The following is a 23,174-nucleotide window of genomic DNA, read 5'->3' on the forward strand; positions in this document are numbered from 1 at the left end:
AGTACATCACTATACGTATGGTTTTTATCAAAATATATTGTGCATATGCTTGATTTTATCTCTCCTTCCATAAGTCAAAGAAGCGGATTGTAATTGTTTGAAAAATTATTAAAAATAACTATATTGGATATTTTTCTTTAACAATTTATTTTATGTATTTTAAAAATATCAAAGCCTTAAATAAACATACCATACGTATTTATAGAAAGTTACATAAAATATTACATACACATTGTATATACATTAAATGAGGAAAGAAAATATTAACTATTTTGGGAAAAGATGTCGTAAATAAGAAGAACGGAAAATACTTATGCACTTAAGGTACGAGTATAATTTGAAATCGAATTCGAGTATCGGGACACGACAGTTTATATGAGCACTGAATGACGAATATGATAGATGTATGTATAACTTCATTACAGGCGAAGAAATGGCAACGCTGAGTTTTTTATAGGCACCCATGTAAACTTAAATAAATTTGAAATTTAATTCAAGCTTAGTCGGAGATGGAAAGTACTGCTGGATACTCCAAAAAGGCAATAAAAGAAGTTGTGCTATCAGTTTCTGAATTTTCCAGTAACGAAAATAGCAAGAAACCATTTGATTTTTGAACAATTGGGATTGGGGCGCTTGGATCTTCAATAGACTATTTTCGGTACTTGTATCCACCATCGGATGAATAACTCTGAGGAATTGTCTCTGGTACAGATATTGGGGCACTGTAACCATTTGAAGGTGAAGCGGAGTAGCTACCTCCAGAGAGACTCGTTTGAGGAGGAGCGCTGTAGCTGGAAGGTGGTTGTGCTGGAGCTGGTGCATCATATGAAGAGGAGGGTGCAGATGGGGCACTATAAGAAGTCGATGGAACTCCGTACGATGTTGGAGGTGGTGCTGGTTTCGACGGAGCGAAAGGCTTCGAATTAGAGGTGGATGGAGGTAAATATGAGTTGGATGGTGCGGCTGGAACTGATGGCGCACCATAGCTGGAAGCTGGGGGTGATGGAGGAGCCCCGTAGCTGGGTGATGGTGGGGCTGCCGGAGCGCCGTAACTAGATGACGGAGGTGAAGGCCGAGATGGAGGGCCATAGCTAGATGCTGGAGGTGAAGGAGGAGCACCATAACTTGGTGATGGTGGTGCTGGTGGAGCACCATACCCAGATGATGGAGGAGACGGCCGAGATGGAGCTCCATAGCTAGATGATGGTGGGGATGGTTTAGATGGAGCTCCGTAGCTAGAAGCTGGAGGTGATGGAGGAGCACCATAACTTGGTGATGGTGGGGCTGGTGGAGCACCATAGCTAGAAGCTGGGGGTGCTGGTGGAGCACCATAGCCAGATGATGGAGGGGACGGCCGAGATGGGGCTCCATAGCTAGAAGATGGTGGAGATGGTTTAGATGGGGCTCCGTAGCTAGAAGCTGGTGGAGACGGGGGAGCACCATAGCTAGAAGCTGGAGGAGATGGTTTAGATGGAGCGCCGTAGCTAGAAGCCGGAGGAGATGGAGGAGCGCCATAGCTAGATGATGGTGGAGATGGGGGAGCACCATAACTAGAGGCTGGTGGGGACGGGGGAGCGCCGTAACTAGATGAAGGTGGAGAAGGTCGAGATGGTGGTCCATAGCTAGAAGCAGGTGGTGAAGGGGGTGCACCATAGCTAGAAGATGGTGGAGCAGGCCGCGACGGCGGTCCATAGCTGGATGCTGGTGGGGATGGCGGTGCGCCATAACTAGAGGCTGGTGGTGACGGGGGAGCGCCGTAACTAGATGATGGTGGAGCAGGCCGGGATGGCGGTCCATAGCTAGAGGCTGGTGGTGATGGAGGTGCGCCATAGCTAGACGATGGTGGAGAAGGAGGAGCGCCATAGCTAGATGATGGTGGAGAAGGCCGGGATGGCGGTCCATAGCTAGAGGCTGGTGGTGATGGAGGTGCGCCATAGCTAGACGATGGTGGAGCAGGCCGAGACGGTGGTCCATAGCTGGATGCTGGTGGTGATGGAGGTGCACCATAGCTAGATGATGGTGGAGAAGGCCTAGATGGTGGACCATAGCTGGAAGCTGGTGGTGAAGGGGGAGCACCATAGCTAGATGATGGTGGAGAAGGCCGGGATGGCGGTCCATAGCTAGAGGCTGGTGGTGATGGAGGTGCGCCGTAGCTAGATGATGGTGGAGCAGGCCGAGATGGTGGTCCATAGCTGGAAGCTGGTGGTGATGGGGGAGCGCCATAGCCAGATGATGGTGGTGATGGAGGTGCACCATAGCTGGATGATGGTGCTGATGGAGGAGCACCATAGCTTGATGATGGTGGCGATGGAGGTGCCCCATAGCTGGATGATGGTGGTGATGAAGGAGCACCATAGCTGGAAGAAGGTGGCGATGGAGGAGCTCCATAGCTGGATGATGGTGGAGATGGAGGAGCACCATAGCTGGAAGCAGGTGGTGAAGTCTTTGGTGGCCCATAGAATGCAACAGGTGATTGTGGCGCCGAGTAAGTTGAAGCGGGCACCTTAGCAGGACGACGTGGTTTCTTGGGAGGACCATAGCTAGGGCTCGGGCGACTGGGTGGAGCACCATAGCTAGACGATGGAGGTGGTCCATAGCTGGGAGAAGGCTTACTTGGTGGGGGGCGTTGAGGTGGTGGTGGTGCTGGTGCGGGAGGAGCGCCATAACTTGAGCTAGGCGGTCCCTGTGGACTTGAGTATGGGCCACCAGCAGGAGCGCTTGGAGCATAACCATTTTGTGGAGTGGCAGGCCCGGAAGCTGGTGGCAAATAAGAGCTGGCGGGTGGACTGTATTTATTTGACGGAGGCAGGTAGCTGCTGCTTACTGGAGGCTCAGCGCCTACAAAAGAGAGCGCAGCGCATATTAGCTGTAGATGAGAAAGAGCAAACAAAAAAAGTTACATCAAATAAAAGAGAAATAAAGTTAGAGCAGTAATTTCGGTTGATTGTGCCGTTTATAACTTTACCGTAGCAGCTGTCGCTGTCGTTTGGAAGAGCTTCATATTGGCAACGGTTGATTGGTGGAACAACTGAAGTTGGTGACTTGGATTACCTGCAAAGATGATGGAAATAAATAATTTTTGTAAGCTATTTGGAAATGAAAATTCTATACAAATAAGTATTACTGTGGGAGTTTGTAAGGTAACTATGCAGATTATATAATACAACAACATTTGTTGTCCGATGTGAGCACACGTACATTCACTCATGGATTCCATGATAGACATTTGTATAAAAGGCAATATAAAAAACATACATGTATGTAAGTGTGTATGCATGTACATTTAGAGCAGGCATGGAATGCATTTTTCATTTTGCATTGAAGCTGGCAAATTTTGTACACAAAAGCGAAAACTGTAACGAACTGAAGTTTCGTGCATGGCACGCATGCGCATGTAAACTAAATTTGTTTGGATATCATTACTCGCATATATGTGCATATGTAGGTGGCACACTTATCCACCAGAAAAAAAAAATATATATAAATTTAAAAAATTTAAATTTGTTTAAATAAAAAAATTAATTTTGTTAAAAAATACCCACACTTCGCCTCTGCATTCCTTCTTATAATATTATACATATTTACATATATAACTTTTTCTCTGTCATTATTTACATGTAAGTAGCATAGCAATGCCAAGTCACGTCGCAGTGCTGTAAGCATTGTTGTTGTGATCGACAATTTATGAAAACACTACTAAAGGTAAATATGGCAAAATACTCAGATTCAGCAAAGTGGAAAATTGTAGTTGCATCTTCGAGTTTAGTTACATATGTGGCTGGCAGATCTATATATGGTATGCAGATATGTTTATATGTATGTATGCACTCTATAAACCCTGTAGGAACGTGGACTAGTGAAGAGAATTTCTAGTTCCGAGTTCGCAAGATTTAACATTTTCGCTGTACGCTTCAGAGAGTGACAAAGCTGGAAAGCGAACGTAAACAATCGGCCTATTTACTGATGACTGATGACTGTTTTTCTGGCTTTTCAATAACTGCAGTTTATTGCGTTACATTTAAATCACTCATTTCAATTTTAATAAAATTGGAATTATCAATAGCACTGAAGGCCCTAGTAGCCAGTGTACTAATTAAGTTAGGGTTGTATTGTATATATCCAATATAAATAATAAAAATAAATTTATAAATTGTGGTAAAAATTTTTAAGAAAAAAAAACAAAGCAATTTAAATTTGCCCTATCAGAAATCGCTCCAGTTTACTATGAGCCAGTAGACTCAAGGAAGTGACTGAAGTAACACATTTTATAAATAATTTAAGTATAAAATATGTAATACGGTCTTTTTTTGTATATCTTTCTGCACCAAGTTTTTATTTGTTAATTTTCTTCACGGAACATTTTAAAGTAAAAGTTTTAATTCGCCGTTTATCATTTTTTTTATTGATAGTTGATACATTATTGAAACAATTAATATTTGGGTTAAATAAAAATCTGCAGCATTTGCGAACACTCCAACCACGTTTTCATTGAGATTTTGCAAATTATATGGAACGGTTGGGAACAAAATGGAGACCCGATGTTTGCCCACTAAAGGGTTGATATTATGCATAATTATGTATTTTTGTGGTAAAGTCTTCCGAATTACTCACACAAATACCGAATATATTTCTAATATATGCAGATTTTATTGGTTTTTTATAATAATATTAAATAAAAATTAAACTCTTGATTGTATTCTTGTTAAATTTTCTACTTTCTAATAAGGCTTGCATCATTTTTTTCACATCTGCCAAAAAGCTTCACTTTCTAGTTTTATTACGTATTTGTTGTTTACTCCACTGGGTTCTCCATCTTCACTTTCCGAAGAACTATCGACGGTATTTTTCCAACTATCTCTAAGTCTCTCTTAGTCATTGCGCTCTGACTCTATATCAATCGTGCGACAGAAAATTAAATTCGCGCAGTATTTTTTAAGGGCTACAAATCTTTATATTCTTTTTTACAGTTTCAGGATATTTTTACAGCGCTCGGCATTTGATAATTTTGCCCTTTTATTGATTGATTTTATTAATTGCTTTCTTTCTTCCTCTATATTTTTCTCTATTATAATATTTGCCAATATGGGTTTCCATACTAAATAATCTTAGAACATTACGATTACAATTTTCTGCCACGTGTAATTGCCCAACTGTAAAACACTAAATAAAAATAATGTAAAATATACATATCTGACAGAATGCTCAGATTCAGCAAAGTGGAAAATTGTAGTTGCATCTTCGAGTTTAGTGGCTGGCAGAGCTGTTATGGTATGTATCCTATGTTCTAACGCTCCATTTTTACACCGCGCGTTCTAACACCCGAATTCGACACATTCAAAAACTCCACCCTCCACTTGCAAATTCTAAACAAACAGTTATCAGATTGTAGTGTTTTATAGGTTCACATATTTTAGTTGCGTGACGGTTTTTATGTTGTAAAACGACAGCATATTTTTGGAAGTCGCTCATGAAATTATTGCATCTAATTATTTTAACGAACTGCTAGACAAACGTGAATTATCAGTAGAATAATCTTTTAGTTCTAAGTAAATCATGCTATAGTGCATTTGTAAAAAAATTTGAAAAAAAAAAATAATAATAATAGTTATAAATTACAAAACTATTAAAAGAATATATTCAAAAAAAATTATTAAAAGTAAAAAAAAAAAATTTTTTTATTTATATTTTATTTCTACTCAAATATGAACGAGACGGTATCAATAAAACGGTCCGCGGATGACATATGGGTAAGACTCCGTCAGAAAATATGAGATTTGCAAGTGGTCTTTCGATTTCTTTGAAACTTTGGGAAATATTAGTTCTAGGTAAGATACATTCGAGCCTAAAAGGATTTTGAAAAATTTTCAAAATTGAGTCATCTACGCCATGTTGAAAATCGGGACCGTGTTTTTTTCAAAAATCAATATTTCTTGAACCGTTGGATGGATTTCAATGCAATTTACAGACAATATAGAAACAAATAAGTAGTTTAAATTAGTATTATGTTAAAAAAAAATTTCGAAATTTTGACCAAAAAAAAGTCAAAAAAATTTTTTGAATCAATTTTTAGTTGATTTGGCCACTTTTTTAGATTTTCTGTTATACACGTAACGATTCCTTATGATTTAACCTTTATTTTGAAAAAAAAAATTTTATGGTGTCTATAATAGTTCTCGAGATATTGCGATTTTAGTGGAAGCGCGCACCGTGAAGTTCGCGATTACGCAGTGCGGGAGTAGAAAAAGGCGCACAGACCTGCAGCAGTCTGCTCCAGTCACTTCATACAGGAACACATAACGCAGCGCGAACCGTGCGTGCGTAGGCGAACCGTGCGTGCGCGCTTCCACTAATATCGCAATATCTCGAGAACTATTATAGACACCATAAAAATTTTTTTTTCAAAATAAAGGTTAAATCATAAGGAATCGTTACGTGTATAACAGAAAATCTAAAAAACTGGCCAAATCAACTAAAAATTGATTCAAAAAATTTTTTTGACTTTTTTTTGGTCAAAATTTCGAAATTTTTTTTTTAACATAATACTAATTTAAACTACTTATTTGTTTCTATATTGTCTGTAAATTGCATTGAAATCCATCCAACGGTTCAAGAAATATTGATTTTTGAAAAAAGCACGGTCCCGATTTTCAACATGGCGTAGATGACTCAATTTTGAAAATTTTTCAAAATCCTTTTAGGCTCGAATGTATCTTACCTAGAACTAATATTTCCCAAAGTTTCAAAGAAATCGAAAGACCACTTGCAAATCTCATATTTTCTGACGGAGTCTTACCCATATGGCAAAAATAAATGGGTGCGTAAATAAGCAAAGTTGTCGATTTTGGAGTGAAGATCAGCCAGAAGAATTGCAAGAGCTACCAATGTATCCAGAAAAGGTCACAGTTTGGTGCGGTTTATGGGCTGGAGGTATCATTGGACCGTACTTCTTCAAAGATACTGCGAATCGTAACGTAACTGTGAATGGTGAGCGCTACCGTGAAATGATATCCAACTTTTTTTTGCCCAAAATGCAAGAGCTTGTCTTCCATGACATGTGGTTTCAGCAAGGCGGTGCCACATGCCACACAAGCGCGCGTAACAATGGGCTTGTTGAGAGGCGAGTTCGGTGAACATTTTATTTCACGTTCGGAACCTGTCAATTGGCCACCCAGATCGTGCGATATAACGCCTTTAGATAATTTTTTGTGGGGCTATGTTAAAGCTCATATCTATTCGGACAAGCTTGCTTCAATTAACTAATTGGAAGACAACATTAAAGCATTTATATGTGAGATACCGGCCGAAACATTGGAATGAGTATGCCAAAATTGGACTAAGCGAATGAACTATTCGAAGCGTAGTCGCGGTCAACATTTGCATGAAATAATCTTCAAACATTAAATTATATGGACTGTACCATCGATTTAAATAAAAATTTCATGCATATTTCTGAATTTTACGTGTGTTTTTTGAAAAAATTTCCTATAGCTCTTAAAAAATCAACAATTACATCAGAGCGAAACAGTTTACTTTTTCATAGATAAAATTTCCTTAATTTTAAGGCTGGTTCAGAACTAAAGAAAAATATGAAAATATTAGTTTGCGAACAAAATTTGTAACTTTTTTCTACCCAAATGCGACTTGCTACCTTTTTGACAGGCTTTTACGGTTGTCGCATAAGGTCTTCTAATACTTAGTTAAAGCATTCTTATGTTTCATGCTTTAAAAGATTTCCATTTGTTTATTTAAATTATTAACTTGTGACTACAAGTTTTTATCTTATTTAATTTTTTTATGTTACTTAAGTAATTTATTTCATTAAAAACATTTTTTTTTCACAATTTTCAAGGCTTCATCTTCTTGTTTTTTAATTCTCAAATTTAGAAAAATTTTTATCGAGGCCTCACCTGTCCAATTTAGTATTTGTTCCGATGAATCGGATGGGGAATGAGGCGAGAAAGAATTGTCGCTTCTAAAAAAAACAAAAACGCGACTTTAGATTCACCAGAAGCACACAAAATTTCTATCAAATTTCCTAGAGGCTACAGTACAGTTTCGTACATGCAGTGCAGATATTCCGATTTATGTACATAAAGATGTTAATGCATCATTGGAGTGCTGTGAACACCATTCGAAAACCTTCGACTCACAATCAACAGTTCAATCGGCATTTTCGTTGGAGTTTTTCGCTAATTGACAATTGATTTGTTGTTTCCTGGCTGTGAATCATATATAATGGGTGTTTATTTAAGCGCTTGAGAACTGAAAATGATAATACAAAACAGAAATATTGTCGGAATGAATTTTTTTTTTATTATAATCTGGTTACTTTTGTAGCATTTATTTTTTGATTGCGATATCCGGCATATATTCGTCGCGGCTTCGAGTTATATAGCCTATTCGATCAGTCGAGTTTTTGACTACTTTTTACAATAAATTTGGCTGTATGGCGTCAATGGTGGCTTGACGATTGTATGGCGCACTGTATGGCAAACTGCGTCGTCTTGTTGGAACCAAATGTCATCGATGTTTATCTGACTCATTTTTGGCAACAAAAATTCAGTCAGCATGGCTTGATAGCGCTCGACGTTCACCCTAACGACAGCTCATTCCCCATTTCGAAAGAAAAAAGAACCGATGATTCCGCTGGTGCTCTATGAACTTCGCGAAAAGGTGTATGACTTGCCAAACCTTACTGAACAGTAATGTTAAACACTTCGCAATTCTTAGCTGTCAAACCATAGTTATCGAAAGCGATACATAGTTCTCATGGAGCATATCTAAATATATGTGCTTAGAAACTACGCACCCACATACATTTTTCGATACGATTCATAGCATATGATTGGGTTTATAGATCGGATTAGAGAAAAAAAATATATATAACTATATGTACATACTATATATGCACGTATGTATATACATACGTACATACATACAAATATGCATTGCATTTGAGAAAGTTGAATGTCGGCTCTGGAAGACTTGAAGAGGTCGAACATGATGATGGTATGATAAAAAAAGAGGTTGTCTGTAAAGTCGGTTTACTGACGATAGTTTAACGTGACAACGTCATAAGAAAATATTGATGGAATGGTTGCAATTTTTAAAACAAAATTTTAATTTTATTTGTTTGATAGATATTTTGTATGGATATAGAGGAGGAGGTAAATGGAATTGCAATGGAATAGCTCAAGTTACATTTACACAAACGTGAAAAATGACGAAACATTTATCAAATTCATGGAAGATTTCTTCAATTTCGATTGTGCATCAGACGTTAATAAGTCAACAACACTAAGAGGCACCATCATCGATTTGCCTTTTTCAAGACACTTTACATTCGAAACACTCCCTTTCATTTCCTACATTTTCTATCATCGTCCTATTCTCAACAGAGAAATGGCTCATTACCATGCACACAGCAAGAAGGCATATGCAAATACAAGTATGTGAATTTATATACAAATGCGCATATACATACATATATATGCTCACTCAAGAAGGACAGAGCCAGATGTCGAACGTTGCCGAACGCGGGGGCCGATTGTGCTCTTTGTCGTTCGTTCCGCGCTCTCGCTTGCAGTTCAAGCACATTAGCTTACATTTGCTTGCGTATGGAATAGATTCGTATATTTGATATGTCCATATGACTTGTATGCATCTTTACATATAGATTTGTTCTTTTTGAAAATTGCGCGAAATTGTATATGTATATGCATGTTTATATACATATATTAGTATACAACATGTCTTATAAGGTATATGGTAAATATTACCATACATTTTTTCCTTCATATATAATAAAAAAATTAATAATAACATTAAAACAACAGGTATTATTAACAAACTTGGTTTTATTTTAAATTCTTCAAGTAAATCAAATTAATAATAATCAATAAGAAGGCATATGCAAATACAAATACGTGAATTTATATATGTACATATGCGCATCTACATACATATATATGCTCACTTAAGATGTCGAACGTTGCCGTTCGTTTGCTTTGTTTGCTTTGTCGTTCGTTCCGCGCTTTTGCTTGCAGTTCATTCAAGGTAACGACAATGAGCAAGGTAACGGCAAATAAGCCAGGTAACGACAAATGAGCACGGTAACGGCAAATAAGCAAGGTAACGACAAATGAGCAAGGTAATGACAAATGAGCAAGGTAACACTAATGAGTAAGGTAACGACAAATGAGCAAGGTAACGATACATTTTTTCGTGCGTGCAGCCGGCTTAATCGAATTATAAGACGTTATCACGTCAAAAACTTTTGGCTATTATGTAACCAGTTTGAGCTCGTTTAGATTTTTTTTTACTGTAAAAAGCTTTACGTGGTTCACAAGGTGTCGAAAGTGTCATATGGTCTTACATCGTACAATTCTTAACGGTTAAATAAATGTTTGTAGAACTTGAAACGAGAACTAAATATTTTCATACAACACTATGACAACGTTATGAATACCCCAATTGTAGCACTGAAATATTCGCCTTTGCTTTAGTTGACCTACCTAAGGCTGCAGATCTTAGTTGTGAATTTTTAAGTATTTTACAATCTCTATGAAATTGTGAACAACGAACAATTCATCATTTCATTTTACTTTTGCTCTACGCTAGTGCAGCAAGATTCCAAAAAACCTAATTCATTCTAAGCTTGAATATGCATCTTTGATTTGCAATACAATTTTTGCTTTTCATTAAAATCGTATTTAAAGGATACAACGAAAATTGATTCGATTTGCACCTTACAGTGCTCAGTTATATCTGGGGTCCCTAACGAATACACGAACCCCTCAATCCTTGATGTTTGGTTTTGATGCTCTTTGTGGTTCTGTTGATTGTCCCGAAGTTCTTGAACAGATTAGCAACAGTGTTCCTCATAAAACTTTACGATTTCACAATCTATTTAACGTCGAAACAGTCTAATCAAACTACTAAAACTGTATCCCTATTACGAGGGCTCTTACTTAGTTAAATAGTATCTACAGACTACACAACCTAAAGTTTGCTGTGCACAGATTTCTTTTTCTTTCTTGCATTCTTTCGAGAAGAGAAGTGAACAGGAACAATTAAAAAAGCTGCTAAGAAAACGCTATAGCCGGCTGATAGTTATGCCTAAACGATATTTAGAAGAGTGAATAAAGTACATAGGAACCGCAATATTTAAATAGTAATCTTTCATAAAGCCAAGTCAGCTGTAGAATGTGTTCTACTGGTTCAATTTACTTGCTAAGTTTCCTAGCATATACACCAACTTAGGCCTCTAAACATTGTCTGGCGTTGTATTCTTTTGTCTAAAGATCTCCTTATCATTGCAGATTTATTTTTAACTTGAAAGACACGAAGTAATGGTCTGCACCAGACTGTAGTGCTAATGATGATGACTATGAGAAGGACCGTCTAGAAGGCATTTCTCGGGACTCTGCATTTTTGGGTCAGATGTATAGAAAATGTATTAGCTGCATTCTCTATTACGCGACGAACTTCTGAGGTGCAAATAATCAGGAATGCTTGAGGAGAAGTTAACCAAACTCTCTGAAGCATTTCGCTATCTAAAAAATTGCTTGAGATTTCGTTTTTTTTCATTGCTACGATGTTTTTGTGCTAATATTTTCCAAATTTATACCCAATGTAAAACGTAGCTTGAATAGAAATTTTTGTTTTTTATTATTGTATATTATATTTTATTAATAAAATGTTCATTAACCTTGTGACTGTTGCGCAATTTCATTACTTGCTTTGCTTATTTTTTTTAATGATACATTTTATATTGAAAATTGTCCATTCTGGCTTTAAGCTGGCGGTCGAAACTGAGGTGTTTCTGAAATATGTGTGCATATGTGGATATGCACGTATGAGTATGTGTGTGTTATATTATATATTTTTGTATATTCCCTGCAAGAAAATCTTTTGTTTATAAGTAAATTTTAGTCCTAAATTGAGATTTCTAACTATCTCTATGGCGCTGATGCTGACCCATTCAAAAAATTAGCCTGGGTGACGGAACAAAAAAAAACAGATGTACAATTTTATTCGATATAATAACGCGTTAAAATTATTGAAACTTATTATGAAAATGATCGATTTTTAAGAACAAAATTCGTAATGTTTTTGATGGAAATAATTGTCCGAATGAGTCGACAATTCATTACTTGCTTTGTTTATTTTTTTTAATGATACATTTTATATTGAAAATTGTCCATTCTGGCTTTAAGCTGGCGGTCGAAGCTGTGGTGTTTCTGAAATATGTGTGCATATGTGGATATGCACGTATGAGTATGTGTGTGTTATATTATATATTTTTGTATATTCAATGCAAGAAAATCTTTTGGTGCCGCACGGTTTTGTGCGAATTCGTTTATAAGTAAATTTTAGTCCTAAATTGAGATTTCTAACTATCTCTATGGCGCTGATGCTGACCCATTCAAAAAATTAGCCTGGGTGACGGAACAGAAAAAAACAGATGTACAATTTTATTCGATATAATAACGCGTTAAAATTATGAAACTTATTATGAAAATGATCGATTTTTAAGAACAAAATTCGTAATGTTTTTGATGGAAATAATCGTCCGAATGAGTCGACAATTCAAAAATTGGTGAAGAAAAATTTCAAGAAACTGGTTCTGTCGAGGATAGAAAAAGGACGGGCAGACCAGACTGGGGTTTCTTGCAATGTAAAGCTTATGTGAATAAGCAAACAGCGATTCTAAAGCAAAAACACAACATTCGGATCAAGATTGCTGTACTCAATGCGATAACGCGTGAGTGAGTTCTTGAAGATTTTAATCCTCACATGACAGCCTGTAGACGTGCTCATTGTGATCCGCTGCTAGTGACTTGTTTCGCCTGCCGTTCTACTGAAAGGAAATTCAGTGTGGCATATAACGCTTCGATGACGTATTTGAAATCGCCCCGGACGTATGCCAGCCTTTCTACTTTGTATACTCTCTTATTGTTCATACCCTTCTCAAACGCGTTTCACCACATTACCAAGCCATAGAAGAAGAATGGCCTAATTTAATGACAATTTTGTATCTGCTGTGTGCCCAAAGGCCGACACTTCGACCTTACAGATCTTTCGTGTCCAGAAGATTGGTGTAGCTATCGCGCTACTCTCATATTAGTCTCTGAAGGCAGTTGCCAATATGTCAGACTTGGCGTATGAGAGCCGAAGATGATTGCAATTTATGTAATCGTATTAGTTCTGAACCAAAAAGTTGTTCTTGTAGCTCAGATTTTCTCTGCAGGGCTTTTATCTTACGCAGATTTCCATTTGCATTTTCACACAATTACATGTACATACAAATAAGCCATCTCATCTGTAGACATGCAAATATGTATGTATGTATGTATATATATACACATATGTAACAACCGAGTGTTGCACTACTTCTTCTACACGAAGTTCAAAGAAAAAACTTTGCAATTATATATGTATGAAGGAGGAAAACTCCGAAACAAAGAAACTTCAGATTTACATCATTACGCAAATAGACGAGTGCGAGTCCGCTACAAATGCTGCGACGGCCATCATCATACGCACGGCCCCAAATGCGAACGCGATTTCGCAAATTACGAGCGCGTGCCCAGTCGCAGACTCATGCGCAATGCATTAAATTAGAAACTCCAAACGCAAATTAGCCTGTGTGCGTGAATGCATGCATGCAAATGCACAAACGAACGTACATACATAAACACATATACATGTACGCTTTTCTACTTGTCTGCTAACTGGCGTAATGCAAGAGATGTTGAGATTGCAAACTTCAATTTAAAATCAATATGGAATTCATTCTTTGGATTACTGAAACGCTTATGGAGAAAAAACAGAAATTAAGTTAGGCCCTCAAACGTAACTGAAAGCAAATGCTAGTATATAAAAACTTTTTAAAAGTTATATTTTACGCTTTTTTCCGCTGCATTTGCCGAAAATTGTGCGCTCCTGCTGCGCTAAAGCCGCGCATTAACTTCGATGTGTCAAACGAATTTAGCTTTAAGGGCATTTACATGCATAATGCAACCTTAACCGCCTACGCTGCCGTCGCACTGCTGCTGAACCGCTGAATTTCGTACGCAAAATGCTAGTAAATGTTGAATTGAAAAAATGAACACCGCCTACACCACCACTGCCTGCACCACAGGGCTTTTATTGGAATTCCATGCAACTTGTCGCATCTGCGGTGGCATTACAACGGATGTAGCGGTCGCTGCAACCCATCACGGTGCACCGCGCGACGCTGGCGGGGCAGCAGCATCAAATGCGGGTCGTTAATGTGGGCAAATACATCAGCTGAAAAATTCTGTCAGCGCTAGATGCCCTACTATCTGCCCACCCGCCAACTCTTGCAGGGGCCGCATGTGCGTTGTGGCGCCGCAAACTTTGACTATCAAACAAAAATTTATGCAAAACAGCGTTTCACGTGGCACAGATACCCATATCGCGCAGCGCATAGTTGCAGAATGCATTAGCGGCGGGGTTGTAGCGCTGAACGGCAAGTGTTGTCGTCCCCTGGTGGTTGGCAAAGTTCGTTGAATGCAATTTTGCGGCGTTCGACAACTTTATTATGTTGTGCGCTTTTGTATTTGTGTTTTATTTATTTTTTATTTTTTTCAATGCGCTGTTGATGTTACTTTTGCCGCTTTTACTCGTACATATGTATGTATAATATTTTCTTTTCGCGCTCATTTCATGCTTTGAAAACGCCAAAAACAACAATGCAGTAAAAAAATGAGTTATGAAAAAGGCACTACAATAGCGAAAATTAAGTGCTTCTTCCTTATGCTTGGCATTAGCTGCTGGTGTTGTTATTGTTGTTGTTGGAGTTGTTGCTACTTTTGTTTTAATGTTTGTTGTTGCAACAACTGCAGCTGTAAGCGGATTTGTTTTACGTTTTACTCCGTTATTTTCGATTTTCAATGTTATTCGTTAAGCTCATTTGCCGCTGTCATCGCTGCCACCGCCGTTGCAAGACACATTAAAGCCTGCCGTCAGCCATCCATAGTTGCATAATTTGGCGTTAATTTATGTTGTCATTGCATTATATTCCCTTTAGAAAAGTAATTTTAACTTTCCAAAACAAGGCAACATACAGGCATACACACATAAATGTACCTATGTATAAGTGCATGCTTGTGAGTGTGTGTATAATCGCATGAACAGGCCAGTGTAGCTAAGTACTCGTACAAAAATGTAATTGTTGTAATTCTCTATAAATTAGCAGCTGGTCAACTGCTGCAACTGCAGTTCAATAAGAGGAGTTGTGTTTGGAGAGTGTTGAGATTTTCAGCGTCAAAGAGGAAAGTCGCTGACATAATCAATGCTTATATTGTCTTTTTCAATTCGATATTGCATAGAGGGGTATTTCAAAAGACGCGCCTAGATGTTGTTTTAAAATGAATCATGTAAAAATTTAAATTCTTTCTATTTCTCCTGGCCCCATCAGGAGGCAAGCCACTGAGATTATCCGAGGCAAGTTACTGGGACGGCCTATGTCCCTAATGCGCAATAACTATTCGAGGGACTGGATCTCATGAAAGGAATTAAAGGGAACTTGCTTCAACAAGATTTTATTCCACATTAATTTGAAGGCGTAATTAATAAATTATCATGACATTCATATCAACCAATCTCGGAATTTCCGCGATCTGGGGTTGACATCCCTATTTGATATACCCTATGATTAAAAAGTACCGTTGTTGACTGTTTTCTTCGATTGCCAAGGCGTAGTGCACGATCCTTCCGACCTTCCATCGGGCAAGACAGTCAATAAAGAGTAAATACTCCACGGATAAATATCCGTTTTGAATGCTTTGAGAGATGCTCTACGTCGCAAACGGCCGGAAATGTGGGCAAACAATTCTTGAATTTTGCATGATGATAACGCGCCATCGCACCGAACCCAAATTGTGCTGGATTATTTCACCAAACACCAAGTAAATACCATCGTGCCAGCACCATATTCACCTGATATGGCCCCGTGCTACTTCTTTTTGTTTCCCAAGCTGAAGTTACCACTTCATGGAAGGAGATTTCAGTCGATAGAGGAGATCAAAGAAAATTCGATGAAGGAGCTGAAGACCATCTCTTCGTCGGTCTACCAGGGGTGCATGGAGGAGTGGGTTAAACGTTGGCACATGTGTGTTGCGTCAGACGGGTCATATTTTGAAGGAGATGAAATAAATTTGTCTAAAATTCAACTTTGTTTTTTTTTTTTTTTTAACATTCCCGGTACTTTCAGATCATAAGGTATACATCGCTCATCAACTGCAATAGTGTCATAACTCAATAAAACAAAGTGTCGAGAAAAACGGCTTCAAAGTTTCCAATTTACTATGCTTCCCTAAGTAAGGAGTTTCAAAAGACGCGCCCTTTCTTGTTTGAAAATAAAACAAGTAAATGGTTAAATGCCCACCGTGAGCACATCCACAGGTAAAATCCGCCAAGCAGGCGATTCTTGAATGCCTAATGGTTGAGAACGTCGAGGACTTGATGTTGGAGGTTGTGAACATCGTGAGTGAAAATTTGAGGAGCCCTTACTTATATTTAAACAGTCTTTGAAATTTGGTAATCCATTTTCGAAATCAATATTCAATAATACATCTTCACATAACATTTCGCCATTTCCAGCTCAGTGGCTTGGTGAATAAGCGATATTTTCCCATTTAGAGTTGTATCAATCAACTGATGACTCATCGACTATTAATACACGCTGAAAAATGTACTACTATAATTGATAAAGTTACACCTCCGCCCCATAAACTTATAAGAGATTCTTCTAAACCTTACAACTTCAATTTGTTACTTGGAATATTTTTTCTTTTGTCTTTCTCTTTAGCTCTTTTTACGTTGTATTTTTGAGAATAAAGTTTGGGGAAGTACCGCCGATGTCATTCTGGTAGCAACATTTTTTGAATTGAATCAACTGCATGAATTCAGCTGAAGTACCGTCTAATTTATTTGCTGACGAAATGACATTTTTGCGTTAACTTTTGCATGGCGTGGTCTCATGGCAAAGAGAAAATTTAAAAAGAAAAAGCTGATATTCTGAACAAATTAAATGCGGGAATTACATTAATGGTTAATGGTTAATGGTTGTAAAGGGTTAAGGAGTAGCCCTTTAGCACTGCGACCATATTGATCTATTGTGCACCCTATGCTGTCTATTGACTGTTAAGTATGCTTACGAATTGTACCAGCTCCTTCTGAGGGAGTGATTGAAGGTCTTCATCTGTAAGCATGAACTTCTTTAAAAACCTTTTCCTTCTATGCGTCAACCCCGGACATTCGATAATGAGATGTTCCATAGACTCCTCATCTTCGCAGCAGAATCTGCAGGTGCTGGTGTTAGTTATGCCTAATTTATGTAAGTGTTTGTTGCAGGTGAAGTGACCCGTGAGGGCGCCTGTGAGAGTGCGAATGCTCTTTTTGTTTAACGTGAGGGCCATGTTGGCTCTTTTAGCCTTGAAACTTAGGAACTTCTTGGAGTGTCTAAGACCCTCTACATTGTTCCAATGCTGATTTAATAGAGTTTTGGCCCAGTATTTTACTTTTTGTTTTAGGTTGTTTTTGTTGAATCCGAACATAGGACTAGGTCCGATGAAGTTTTCATCTGCCCCTTTTTTGGCTTGAAAGTCTGCCTTTTCGTTGCCGTCACATCCCTCATGTCCCGGTACCCAAATTAATGAAACATTGTTTTTACATTAATGCATTTATTAAAAACTTTCACCAACAATAACTCGTATTAAAATAATTAACAGTCCATATAGAAATTTTTTACACGTTCTGAATCCGGTTCAGGTAAAAGGAAAACTCTTAAGATTTCTGAGTTTCCAAAAATCGAAAGTGCGTTGTTCATTGGCTTGTGGGCGAAAAACTTACCAATTAAAATGGTTATGCTAAAAGAGAAGTCCAAGTTTTGACATGCCGAAATTCAGGAAAAGCCTGGAGGCTTCCACGCTAGCAATGGTTGGGTTGCAATCATTAAAAAGAGACCTGGAATACGATGGCTAAAGATGGAAAAATTTTCAAATGAGAGTTACTCCATTAACCCATTTTTGGAAAAATTTAACAAAACAATTATGGATTTAAGTTTAACAAAAAAGAGAGGGACCTAAGATAAGTAAGGAGATAATAACGTGCATTGCTAGTACAAATGCTGCTGGAAATCATAAAGTAAAAATAAGTAGATAATGGCTATTGGGAAGTCTTCGAATCTGCGTTCATTAAAAATTTTACTGATATGACTGTGGTCGTTATTGTAAGATTGGCTTCACAGCACATGTGTTCCAGAGCTATGTTCAGTTTTTGCCACAACAAAGAATACTGTTTCGATTAAAAATTGCTTAAATAAACAGGTAAAAATTTGCTTCGGAAAAAGCACTTCTTCTTATTGGTAATGCACCATGTCATCCCAAAGAAGGCGAGTTAAAGAGGTACTACTGTCAAATATCGGTAATACGCTTTCCTCCCAACTGAACGGCTCTAATATAGCCCATTAATCAAAACGTTATAAGGCTTACTAAATTGAATTACAAAAAATCCGTCTTAAGTCAGATTGTTCTCATGGAGAAACTATGGATGAGTCACTGCGTAATATCGATGTGAAAAGTGCAATGCTTTTATGTAGTGCATGCTCTTACTGCAATTTCAATTCAGTCATCGTTTCAAAACCTCGTTGAAAAAGCGTCTGACTAGAATTGTGACGTTATCATTCCTCTTTCGGATTTCGGATTAACGATCACAGATAGCTGTTGTTGCATCCAATACTCAATTCTTTTGCAACACTTTGCTTCGGTAAGGTGAACCATTGCTGCAAGTCTCCCCATCTGAAATCGAGCAATGGATTGTTGAACGTCATTCGGAATCCACAGCTTTAAATAAAGAATATTGTAATGAAGACGACGAAACAGTCGATGAAGGAACTAACGACGTGATGCCAAATACGAATAAAATTACATCGGAGGAGGCAATGTCAGCATTCAATATATGGTTGGATTGGGCAGAGCACAACACCCTTGGCGCGGCAGAGACTCAGAAACAGGGTGGTATCGAACAAGCGAGTGTGTGCAAAACATACCAAAATCGAAAATTTCTATAATTTCAAATGAAACTAATCGCTCTAAATTGTATTTCATTAATATAATAAAAACAAATAAACTTGGATTGCTATCAGTAAAAAAAAAAAAAACTATTTTAATTTGCATGGAAACCTCAGTATTTTGCGAAAACTTCAAAACTCCAGTTTTCATTACGTGCAAGAATCGAGTATCTACTGTATATAATAAACGATTATTATTTGCCAATTTAATCGCATCAGATTGTTATTTTGCTCTTTCAATTGATGGCGACTTAAAAATAATTGTTTAAGTAATCGAAATTTACGAACTGATGAATTTAACCTAAATACATCTCTATTAAAAATGAGTACAAAATTATTAAGTAGGCTATAAGAGCTGCAAGTACAAGTAAGTAATATTGCTGTCATCCCATGGCCACATCACATGACATTAATTTTGTTATCCACCTATGTGCTTTCTCGAAAGCGACTTGATTTTTTGAAGACGGCAACGACCTCATCCATTTGCATTGCGTATGCCAATAGTTTGAATGAAAAGAGGTAGACCAGTAACCTATCAAAATGCAATATGTACAAAATATATAGGTACATATGTAACCTAGCAACAACAACATTTTTGGCCAATCATGTTATTGCCAAAACTATTATCAGCAAATGTGCATAAATAATAGTGACAACTGCGACTATAAAATATTTCCTCTTTATGAGGTGTGGCTATTAAATAACAAAATGTGGCGAGTGAGACTGATGGCCATACATTGTGATGCTGTACTTATCCGTAAGCGAGCTATGCGGTATGGAAAAACACATTGTCTTGGCAGAAAACCTCTTAGAATTAGAATTGGAATAATGAGAAGTTTGCACTTTGCGGGAGGGAAAAAACGAAAGAAGATGGCGGGGGCTTCAAATGAATGGTGTCATAGTCGTATACAAAATGTTACGCCTTTTTCTACATACATTTTTAAAAGTTATATACAAATTAAAACATCAACCAATACAGTAGCAATTTGTAATTAGTGCCACTTAAGGTATACCAAAAATTTGTAATCAACTTTCTTTTGTAAATTTGGCGTGACATGTGAACTATTGAGAAAAAGTTTACAGTTTACAAATTATGGAAAAGGTTTTTCTAATAACAAGCGTTGTGAGTGCATTTAAGCCATGATAAATCTTCTTATGAAAACGATTACCAATTACCTTTCAAAGGTAACATGAAATTAGGTGGAGAATTTCCACATACAAGGTGGCGTAAAATGTATCGCCTTGTCGGAAGATTTTTAAAATTTTTGGAAATGGCATTGTACGTTAATCACATTTGACACTACTTCATAATATTGCCAATGTTAGCTCAGCATAAACGAGCCTATACAAGATTTTGCTTGTCATAGCGAAGTCGCAGAACACTGCATCCAGCTGGTGACGGAACGTCTACCAGAGTTTGTGGAGAAATTTCAGGTGGTGGTTCTATAAGAGTACGATTATTACCACGACTTGGTATTATGCTTTCTTACCATATAAGGATATTTTTTATTTTTTTTTTAAATTGTCAAAATTCAACGCTATTTTCGAGCCACTAGAAGAGCCACTAATTTGTGAATAATAAAGTGCGAAATTTTTATGAAAATTTGATGAAACTTTTTTTGTTAATTTACACAAAATTTTATACGAGATTTTGTAAATGGTTTTTATAGGAGAATTAACTAATATATGTTTACATAATAAAATTATTAAAATTAAAAAAGAAAGGAATAAATTGCCAAAAGTGGTTTAAAGGTTCAAATAAAGGTTTCCTTCATTCAGAATCACATTGGATGATTAATTTTGTGCTAAAATGTGGATGGACTGAATATGTTTTACAAATTTTTAGAACAAGTATGGCTTTAAGCAAATATTAGTTTGGGGAAAAAGAAATCCATTATTTTTGCGTAAAATTTTTATGCAGATGGCTTAGAACTGTTTTATGACCTATTTTTAGCTCCTGGGCAATACCACGACTACTAACATATCACCAACTTCGATTATTTCTATGATAAACATCAAAAATGCCTGAACGGAATCGACGAAACAAAAATTGCAGGTAATTAGCTCTAGATGGCTGAGTGATCTATATATCGCAAAGTTTCGTTGATCAAATTTAAGTTGTTTGCTGTTTTGCATTTTTGTTTTTAATTTGTATATGTTTTATTTTAAAACATCATCTTGGTGCGTCTTTTGAAATACCCTTTAGTTTTGACTTATGAACCTCCTTACCGCCATGTCAATGAGTAATAAAATAGTTATCTATCAAATTAATTAAATAATAAATTAAATGAAATTATTTGCGTCTTATTTTACACCTAGCTCATATTTTTCCTTCTAGACTTAAACAAAGTGTACAACAAAATGTAATGGCAATCGCGTTTCGACCACTGTGCGAGGCTTGTATGTAAAAACTATGAAATATTATTATTAAGGAAACATTAATATCAATTTATTTCTATTTATGTATGTGTGCGTATTGTTAAAAAGCAAGAACACACGTACTGTTCATTGAATGGACATTAAAGCCTTTTTTTCTTCATTTCTTTGCCAATTAGTTTTTAATTTATTTAATTTTCTTGAAATTTTTTCTCCAGGGTTTTTATTATTTCTTAATTTTTGCAATGCTTTTAAATATGGAACTGTTTTTTTTAATTTGTAACTGAAATTTTTTTTAAGTTTTCATCAATATTGTTAAATGCTCCTTAACTTTTCATTAAGATTTGTATTATTTTTAATTTAAAATTTTTACTAATTTTATTTTAACAATACATTTTTTTCGCTTGTAACTCTAATTTTTGTTTTTTAAATATTCATTCAAATTCTAAACTGTAAAATTTTCGTAAATATTTAAATAAGATTTTAATTACTGTCAATTTAAAATATGTTATTAACTTTTTTAACTTTTTTTTTAAATAATATATAAAACTTGAATTTTTTTTTAAATTTACATCAAAATTGTAACTGCAACATGTTTTTTAACTTCTCATCGAGATTTTTTTATTTTTAATTTAAAAATTGTTTGGAGTTTTTATCAAGGTTTTTATTACATATTTTTAATTGCAGAATCTTTTAAAGTTTTTCATCAAGATTTTTATTATTTTTAATTTGAAAATTTGTTGGAGTTTTTCTTGAAGACTTTTTTACATCCATATTTTTAATTGTAATTTTTTTTTAATTTTTAATCAATACTTTTTTCGTATATCTGCATATGCTATATTAAAAAATATGACATTTTGTAATTAATTCCATAAAATGTTTTTTTGCAAAACCTGTGATTTTGACTGCATTTATAAAAATAATACTTAGAAAATTATTAGAGTCTACCTTTATAAAGTCTCTTATTGCATCACACTCTTATCAACAAAAACAAAAAACAAAAAATATTTTTATAGGTACAGTTATTAAATTTTTATATAAATAATTTTAATTTTTTTTTAAATAAATTTAATTTTTTGCAACATTTTTGTTTTCATTTTAACAGAAACACTAAATATTATCTGAGTTTTTTTTCACTTTTTCTCAAATTATCGTAAATGATCTATTTCATAAATTGTACTTTCCAATGTTGCTTGGCACATTTCTTACTAATTTCGTTATTCATTTCACTTATTTCACTTTTCAACCTGGTTTCAAACCCTTTCGTTCGTTTGCCCTTTTAGTCTACAAAATTCATACAAAACTTTTCATATACTTTTGCCTTGAGTATTTTGATTTTTTACACTGACCAGCAATTCCGTTTCCGTTTCAATGCATACAACTTGGAGTTATGTACGCTTATATATTTATTTTGCCCAAATATGAAGAACTTTCCGTCTCGTTTTGTTTATCACCACAAGTTGAAGCCGATTCCGATAGTTGAATGTAAACTGCGACTTTCGACGAGCGCATCTTGCATTTTTATACCAAAAAATAGTGTTTGCATTTTCTCAAATTACGCTTTGCTACACTTCTCAGTGCTACTTTTGAGCTGTTTGTATGTATGTGCATATGTATGGGTATAATGTGCACGAATATACATAAATATGTGCGTAATGCGCAGTGGAGTAGCGCCAGAGCGGTAGAGTCATATGGA

The 23,174-nt window shown here is 36.3% G+C and overlaps 1 protein-coding gene across 1 annotated transcript; it reads right to left on the bottom strand.

Moving 5' to 3' along the window:
* Nucleotides 1-649: 649 nt before the first annotated feature.
* On the bottom strand, nucleotides 650-22,895 carry LOC129236881 (uncharacterized). Its single transcript, XM_054871157.1, has 3 exons — nucleotides 22,828-22,895; nucleotides 2,966-3,051; nucleotides 650-2,866 (listed from the first exon to the last, which is right to left on the bottom strand). The coding sequence occupies exons 2-3, from the start codon at nucleotides 2,999-3,001 to the stop codon at nucleotides 650-652; spliced, it is 2,253 nt and encodes a 750-aa protein (XP_054727132.1). The 5' UTR covers nucleotides 3,002-3,051; nucleotides 22,828-22,895.
* Between the last annotated feature and the right edge of the window lie 279 nt (nucleotides 22,896-23,174).

Source organism: Anastrepha obliqua, chromosome 1 (genome assembly GCF_027943255.1).
Source record: "Anastrepha obliqua isolate idAnaObli1 chromosome 1, idAnaObli1_1.0, whole genome shotgun sequence".
Taxonomy (NCBI): Eukaryota; Metazoa; Arthropoda; class Insecta; order Diptera; family Tephritidae; genus Anastrepha; species Anastrepha obliqua.